Here is an 8,509-nt window from a genome sequence, read left to right on the forward strand (position 1 = left end):
AATAAAATACTTTCCTTTGATTTACTTCACCATAGCCTACTCCAGGCCTAGAAACCATTGTATTATTGGCGACACAATATAAAACCCAAAGGAACATTTCATTTTCCGAAAATAGCCCATTCATTTGTTTAACTGACTGATCTATTATTATTATTAGGTTGATGTTTTTCTTACATGTACACATAAGTGCCTCTCTTTACTGATAACCATCTTTAATTATGGGCAATTCTGAAAGCAGTGGGGAGAACATTGCGCAAAAAAGCGGTGCGTTTTTTCAGAGGGGGGAGCACTTGAGTCGCAGCAGCCTCATCAGAAAATCTCGTTCTTTCAAGTGATAGCCGGACACTTTCACTTGGCCGTTGAACAGACCTCGCAGACATGTCGAATAACAGCGCAAACAGCAGCAACTTGGTTATCGCTCAGAAGGTGGTAAAACAACTTCGGCTAGAGGCGAGTGTTCGCAGGATCAAGGTAAAGAAATTACATTCAGAAAGACTGATCAAAAACTGTTCTGCATTGGGTGTGACTGGCTGACTTGTCAACATGGCCCTTTGGTAACTATTGAAAAGCTATATATTATGTAAAGTTTGACTACTTTACGAGAAGCATCGCGTTATTTTGTTACTTCCAGGCCATTTGTTACAAAATGCTGTTCCATTGGAACCATGCCATCTGTTTGCAACTAACTGCAGCGCTGTCCAGTAGACTAAAGGAGTAACCTGTAAATTGACGTGCTCAATCGAGCGCCGCCTTTCACCTGTCATGTTACCGAAAGGAAAACGTAAGATTATAATGCGGTTCTAGTTTTGCTGTATGCATAGGTGTTATGGCAAGTCTAGGCTACTCCTCAGCTCTCCACTTAGTTTAACGCCGTTTTGAATGGATGTATTTATGATATATTTAGAAGTTAACGATTTGCTGTTAATTATGCTCTAAGTTAATCATGTGAAATATGAAGATTTCCTGCTGTAGGCTGTGTTGTCCAGAGAAAATAAACAGCTCGTAGGCTAGTTTCCGCGAATGGTGCAGCACAGTGGTGGCCTTTGTTGATTGTGGCTGTGACAGTAGTGCGATTGTTGGCCAAATTACTCCTTTTAGAGGAGAAAGCCAGATTAGTCCGCAGACCTTAAACCACCATGGAGGACTCAGGCATGCTGTGCTTTGAAGGGCATATGAGAATGCAGGAAAAATATAGGCTTTTATCTATAGCCTATGAAATACGTTTATACCATATTATCAACTAACTAGATAAATAATAAACTCAATGCATAGCTCATTTGTGACTTGGTCCTAAAGTGCCATCTTGTGTTAATGGGGACAATGTTATGACAATTGTTATGACAACTGTTATAGACTTCACCCATGAAACAACCCTCTCGTAAAGTACCAGATCATTATGCTATTGCTGAGTCAAGTCCTAGGTAGGGATTTTAGGAAAATAGCTGATCATTGCCCAGTTTCTCTCGCAGTGTGAGCTTGGAGCATATTACTGTAGGTTCATTAAACTGAGTATCAGTAGGAGTATTGTGGCAGAGTGAAAGTGTTGGCCCCTCTATTTATTGATGCGTGGACCAGGTCTCTCTTGAAAAGCTGAGTTAAAACAAGTAGAAGTTAAGTAGAGCAGGATTGAGCTCAATTTACTTGGAACTTCTTTATAGAAAACGCTGTCACTGTCAATGATGACTCATTCTCATGAATGCCTATGACATTGATATGTCATCTTTACAGCAGTCTTATGTAGCCTTTATCACACAGAATTAAAGTATAATGGAACTGACAGTGTCTCTCTGTTTCCACTCTCAGGTGTCCCAGGCAGCAGCGGACCTGAAGACCTTCTGCCTGCAGAACGCCCATAAAGACCCTCTCCTCATGGGGGTGCCCTCCAGCGACAACCCCTTCAGACCCCCCAAGTCCTGCGCCCTCTTCTGAGGTGAGATGACAGTCTGATGTGGTAGAGTAGGCTTCAACTAACTCCCTCTCTATCTCTCTCTTTTCTCTCTTCTGTCTCTTTCTCTCACACACACACACGTGCATGGACACACACACACACTCTCTCTGTCTCTTTCTGTCCTGCTTTCTTTCTCTACCTTCCCTCTACCTGTTCCCCACTCTCCTTTCTCTCTCTGTTTGCTAACCTTTGACCCTTCTGGCTTTGATTGTTACAAAGAGAACGTAACCAACAGCAGCCATATCTCATCTAACTGCTGTGCCAGTGATCTGATCGGACTCTATGCTTTCTCACTGCAGGCGATGGTGATGATGGAGGCTCGTAAAACACGTCTGAACATTCCCCAAGGATGCCTTTTAATTCCAAGCCCCTTGGCGTCTCCTACACCCTTCCCCACCACGTCCAGTCACTGAAGACCTCAAGGCCAGAACACAATCACAAGCATTAACCCTATGCTGAGTGAGTTTTGACATGTGTTCTGTTCTGGATTTCTACAGCTCAATAAGGATAACATTTGCAGTCCTTTGTGTGTTGAGATCATTAGAATGAAAGCACTCCTCAAAGTATAAATATGGCAGTCTCAACCCCAACTCTCCCTATAGTCTCTACCTTTTGTTACTTTTCTTTTACTCAAAGTGAATTTGAACTCTATTAGGTTTTACACATTGTTGTTGGTGAGTCTTTAAAAGTGGTTGACCCAGTGCCATTACATAAGTATAGCCTACCGTATCATTGTTGTGAAGCTATGTTCAACAGACTACAAGGTATTACACCCGAGTTTGATCTCAGAGCTTGTTTTTCAAAATGGTGCTCAGTTGGTTGCAAACACAATGCAAGGTTCCACACAAACTCGCCTTAACACTGTCACTGTGATTTTTGTCAGGTGAAATTGTGAAGCATTTCGATAAGTGTAATTTATGATTCTCTGCTAAAAGTGTGGTGACTCCATGAGCCTCTCAAGAGAATTTAGTCTTTTGACAGAAATTTTGCGCGCATTCTCATGTGTTAAACACTCGACTACACTGTTAAGATCCTCAGTTGACAGTTAAACCACTGTGATGCAAAATTTAATTTAAAAGAAAATGGTGTTACTATGTCTTGAAAAGAGTGACTCAGAGAGGATGTTAGAGGTTTCTTATGGGTGTTGGCATATAGAGATCTCAAACTCAGGTCATGCAAAATATCTGTTTCAATGCTGGTTTTGTGGTGTTGCTCAGTCAACATCAGAATAATGATATGAAGGATCATAACAAGAATATTAGGATTACTGTACTGACACTAAAGATAAGTATAATTGCTGTGTATCATCATTATAAATAAGCCTGATCTCAGGACACTCAGTGGAAAGAGACTGCTACTCCATTGGTGCATCTAAGTTAAAGTAAAGACACATTCTAAATGGTTTAAAGTCATTTTTAGGGTTCCCCACCCCTTTTACCTTTTACTCTTTGCGTACTGCTTCAAACTAATGTGCCTTAGTATGTGCCAAACTTCTGGTAATTTAAATGCCTCGATTTTAACACGAGACCTGTTGAGGCCTAAATCTGCATTTACTTTCCCACTTGATTAATCAGAAACACTTAAAGAGGACCTGAAGGAGTTGAAAAACAACCCCAGAGAATGAGTAATGTTTAGGAACCATACTGTGTTCTTATTACAACATGAAGTGTTGCTAAAAACTGGAGAACAGCCCTTCAACATGTTCCAATACCCAGAAACATGTCTTCAATAATGTCCTCTGACTTGACCACTGATAGTTGAAAGGACTAGGCCTACATAGATTTTCACAGTACTATTAGTCTTGCCTACCAAGTCCCTTCAAATCAGTGGCCATGCAGGAAAGAGATGGAGGAATGCAAGCTCTTTTCACTATGGTGACTGAGCTCTGAATTCCTCTGACGTTATAATAAAGTGAAGAGAGAACTTTTGAGGACTACAGTGTCCATAATGCATGAGGAAAGCAGAGCACCTCATTTTACAAATATTAGTCACTGAAATGCTCTGGTGGAAGGATTCATACATGTGGAAAACACTGTCATCCTCTTGTGCCTTAACGTTTTTTTTTTGTGTGTATTTGTCTTAGAATGGTACCGTGACATGTATTGACTGAATCATTTAATAAAATGTATAATTTCACCTTCAACATCTCCTTGAGTCTCATGTTTTATCAAGTAGTTTGTTAAGAGTGGCCCCCTTAAGCTGACTGGCCAGAACACACAAGAGTATCAGGGGTAGGCAACTCCTGTCCTGCAGGAACCTGAGTGTCTGCTACTTTTCTCTTTCGCCTGGCACTTAATTAATCCACTGATGCCATACCTGGTTTGGAGAAAACAAAAGACAGCAGACATGCACTCAGGCCCCCGTGGACCAGACTTGCTCATCCCTGTCACATAGAATGCTTCTCAAGAAATACCAGTGCATATTTGCCAATAGTCTGCCAGATCAACTGTATTTAGCCACTGACCTAAGTTGTAGGCTTTGGTACTTGCTGCATGACATGTTACACAGCAGAACCAATATTATTCACAGATTTAACAGACCAGGATACGAAACGCAGCCAGGCTGACAGTCTGAAATTGATTATTCGATTATTGAACGATTATTCAATATCCCCTATTTCTCTCTTTGTCTAACTAACTATACTGTCTATGCTGAAACAGTGTACAGCAGTGACAACAGAAGTCAGAGCAAAGTCTACTGTATTTGCACTAAGCAGTTTGCCTCTCGGCCACAGAGTGGCGGTAAACCTGCGTGTATCCCGTTTCCTGTCGTGAGTGCGCGTCCGACGCTGGATGTGAGCGCCACAGTGAGCTGTCTCTTCCCACAGATCGAAGATGGCGGTGTCGGTGTTTCCCGGCGTGCGGCTCCTCTCTATCGGAGACGCAAACGGAGAAATACAGCGTCACTCCGAGCAGCAGCCTCTACGACTGGAGGTGAAAGCCACACAGGACGCGGCCCTGATCAACCTCTCCAACGGTGAGTGGACTTGAGACAGCTCTTCCATACCCCGGTTCGGCCTGGGCTCCTTGTTAACTGGCGTTACCCTGGCTAATTAGCCAGAGCTAAATGCTAAAAAGCTAGCTAGCTAACCAATGCGAGTGGTCTTGCACATGTGTGCGGGTGGGGATTCCAATTCAAAACCGACTGGTTCCACCTATAGAATCCAACGTAATGGGGACTGTTGTTTTCGCTTACCGCTATTAGCTAGCTAGGTAACATAACTTAGTTAACTAATGTTACTTCTCCAGCACCACGACAGCGCACACTGTTGGTAGCTTAGCTAACTATAGGTGGTTAGCTTTAGCAAGCTTACTGCGCTCATTTCGTGGCTTGTGGACCACGTTCGTTCTTACCTATCTATTTGTCTTGATCAATATTCTTTAAAGTATTAATTTAATGCGAAGTAGTCAGTTTTAGCTCACACGAGACGTTTCCTGGACCGCAAGCTAAGTGTGACCAAGCACATTAGATACCTATCTACCCTGGTTTACTAATATCAACTTGCTAACAATTTAGCGCCAGATTGCATTTCAATGATGCAGTATCCTGTCCTGCAGCTGAGCACGCTAGCCAACTCGCTACACATTGATGCAGATAGCCAAACGCTAATTGACATGTTAACGTGCTCTTTCAGGTTTGCCCCAATAAGCTATCAGCCATACTATGCAATGGTTTGCCCTTAATGCCACATAGTTCTAACAGTTAAAACCAACTGCGTCATATGAGCATTGCCCCCTTTATTAGCTAGTTAGATAGTTATGATAAAGCAAGATAACATTTGACCCTTTTGAGATGGGTATCTTAAAAGTGTGTTTTGTTTTGGAACGTCGTCGTCTTTGCGCACAGATCATGCTAGTAGCGGTGTAAACAAGCAAGCTAACCCCGGTGACTCACGCGTGCTACTTTATGGTTATCTAATCTACTGTAGATGCCTAGCTGAGTGAATAAATATCGATAAACGAAATCGTTTTTAAAAACATCCTAAATATGAGTCCTTGTGTTTCGATAAGCTAAACCAGGTTCGAATTAGTTATTCATCTTTGTTCTCCCCTGAACAATAGCCAGCTAGTCCCCCACCTCCCTTCTCCCCTGACGTTCACTTGTGTGCTCGCGCTGAGCGCTTGCAGCTTTTGTTACACTGTGGGGCACAGATGGGATGTCCCTTTCAAGAAGCCGTGAAGTCCCTAGTTTTGATACAGTCAAGCTTGGGCTGTGGGGAAAGTGGAAATGTGTGTGTGGCAGGGTGTTTTTCAAGGTGTCCTATCAAAGTTTTATGATGTGTGTGATTGCCTGGTCTGGTCCATAGGCCCAACAGCCGTTTCCTCTTCCAACATTCCCAAACACAGCACACTAGTAATGTCTGTCTATCCTGCTGGAATGTGTGTATTTACATCTTGTCCATGAGGGGCAATGCCTTGGCCCAGCAAAAATATCACAGTTTTGCTCATCACTTTGACAAGTGTCTATTATGACCTGACATTACCCTGTTAGAACATTGACATGGCTATCATCTGGTTGTTACATATCTGTAACATGTCTATAGTGACAGTCCTTGTCCCCCATCTGTCATTGTCATTTACCATAATGTTCAGCTGTAGTCCTTGGAGACGGGCCAGGTCGAGTGGAGGGAGATGGTTGTAGCCTACATATTTTAAAGCATGCACTCTATCTCAGCCCTTGCATCGAACACACACTTGTTAAGCAACACACACACTCCCGCTCTCATATTCATCCCAGGTTAACCCGGTGTCAGTAGCTAGTTTGGTCTGTTAATAAAACATGCTGCATCTGGCTAGTCTTAATCCCATCACAACTGCTGGATTAAACCACAGATTCTCACTGCCATGCGGGCACAGCACTAGACCTACCTTGCCAATATATTGCTTTTACATATCCAGCCTTTAAAACTATGTCATCTTAATCATCCAGGAGTGTGTGTGAAATAGCTTCAACAGAAGAAATTACTCACTTTCCCTCGGCTAAAGGAGGTTAAAAATAGCTCTTTGCTTGCTGCTATGGTTGAGATGCTTTAATGCTAATTGAGTCAATAAAGTGCTGTGTGTGATCAGGCCAGTTCTGTTAGCATGTTGTTCTTCATGTTGTGTGACCTACTCCTGTGCCACGCTTATTCCATGAATGACTTGTTGTAGGCATGTTGCCGGGCCCTAACTAATGTATGACTCCTCTCACAGCAGAAGAGACATGCGTGTTCAAGTGTTCGGTCTCCCGGGACACAGAGTGCAGTCGCGTGGGGAAACAGTCGTTCATCATCACGCTGGGCTGCAACAGCGTCCTGCTACAGTTCACCTCACCTGCAGGTAGCTAACCCCCGGCAACCACCGCCGCTCTGTCTCAGAGAATGCTGTCATTGTCTGTCTGTGTCTGTTTTTTCCATCTGTCTTTGACTGCCTGCCAGTAGGCTATATCTATCTGTCATTGACCCTCTGTCTCCTGTGTGTCTGTGTCTTTGACTCCCTGTCCTAGTGCACATGTTCCTGTCCTTATAAAGAGATTCTTATTGTTTCTCATGCTCGTCTTGCCTCTGTCATCCTTGTGAACTGTTATAATTGGTTATTACCGTTCGTTTGATTTCTCTTTCTTCTCTATGACTGGCTTAAAACCATTTATAACTTATGTCTGATTTGTCCTGCTTATAACGTGTTATGACGATCTCCTCAGAGTTCTCATCGTTCTATAACCTCCTGAAGAACTGCCGCGGCCACAGTGGAGAGCAGTCGGTCTTCAGCGACAGGACAGAGGAATCATCCGCAGTACAGTACTTCCAGGTGCACACGCAGAATCTGCCATGCATTGCAATAAATCATTTATTCAAACCTTTATTAGCTCAGTGACAATATTAAAACACGTCATGAAAAATAAGCTGTTCTGTCACTTTATTTTCCTCTCTCTCCTTTGCTCTCTCTCTCCTTCACTCCTCCAGTTCTATGGCTACCTCTCCCAGCAGCAGAACATGATGCAGGACTACGTCAGGACAGGAACCTATCAGAGGGCCATCCTCCAGAACCACACTGACTTCAAGGACAAGGTACTGATGCACTGTCCTGGGACTTAAATGTAGCTAGTTCTGAATTGAGTCCTTTGCTGTATTTGAAACTAAACTGTTGTTTAATTGGTTTGGGCAGTAGACACTGCTGGATTTTATTGATGTCTTTATCAGGGAAGAATAAGAATCCATTCCCCTCTCTCTAGGTGGTGTTGGATGTGGGCTGTGGTTCAGGGATTCTGTCGTTCTTTGCTGCTCAGGCTGGGGCCAGGAAGGTCTACGCTGTGGAGGCCAGCACCATGGCCCAGCACGCAGAGGTAACAGACACACTAAACTATGTCGAAATTAAGTGACCTATATATTTTCAATTAACTGCACTTTTTCTGGCCCGCAAATTGGTTTTGACAAACTAATCATAGCCCTCGAGCTGAAAAGTTTGCCACCCCTGCTCTAACCCTATCCTCTTCTTGACATGCTATGTAGCCATAAGTCTGGCAGATGTATCAGTCTCACTCTAACAAACACTAACCCTCCACTTGGTGCCCTCTGCTAGGTTC

The 8,509-nt window shown here is 43.2% G+C and overlaps 2 protein-coding genes across 2 annotated transcripts in view; both read left to right on the forward strand.

Moving 5' to 3' along the window:
• The first annotated feature begins 276 nt into the window (after positions 1-276).
• On the forward strand, positions 277-4,091 carry LOC129833610 (guanine nucleotide-binding protein G(I)/G(S)/G(O) subunit gamma-5-like). Its single transcript, XM_055898304.1, has 3 exons — positions 277-471; positions 1,804-1,930; positions 2,248-4,091. The coding sequence occupies exons 1-2, from the start codon at positions 379-381 to the stop codon at positions 1,927-1,929; spliced, it is 219 nt and encodes a 72-aa protein (XP_055754279.1). The 5' UTR covers positions 277-378; the 3' UTR covers position 1,930; positions 2,248-4,091.
• A 616-nt stretch (positions 4,092-4,707) lies between these two features.
• The window catches only part of LOC129833953 (histone-arginine methyltransferase CARM1-like), a 13,384-nt gene continuing 9,582 nt past the window's right edge, over positions 4,708-8,509 (forward strand). Inside the window, exons 1-5 of the mRNA XM_055898762.1 lie at positions 4,708-4,924; positions 7,141-7,266; positions 7,628-7,734; positions 7,890-7,994; positions 8,159-8,290. Coding sequence (XP_055754737.1) covers positions 4,783-4,924; positions 7,141-7,266; positions 7,628-7,734; positions 7,890-7,994; positions 8,159-8,290 — 612 coding nt within the window. The 5' untranslated portion in view covers positions 4,708-4,782. The remainder of the gene's footprint in view (positions 4,925-7,140; positions 7,267-7,627; positions 7,735-7,889; positions 7,995-8,158; positions 8,291-8,509) is intronic.

This window comes from Salvelinus fontinalis, chromosome 34, assembly GCF_029448725.1.
Source record: "Salvelinus fontinalis isolate EN_2023a chromosome 34, ASM2944872v1, whole genome shotgun sequence".
NCBI classification, from domain to species: domain Eukaryota; kingdom Metazoa; phylum Chordata; class Actinopteri; order Salmoniformes; family Salmonidae; genus Salvelinus; species Salvelinus fontinalis.

Coding starts and splice junctions, on each gene's coding strand:
- LOC129833610 (XM_055898304.1), top strand. CDS start 379: ATGTCGAATAACAGCGCAAACAGCAGCAACTTGGTTATCGCTCAGAAG. Junction 472..1,803: donor CGAGTGTTCGCAGGATCAAG/GTAAAGAAATTA, acceptor TTCCACTCTCAG/GTGTCCCAGGCAGCAGCGGA.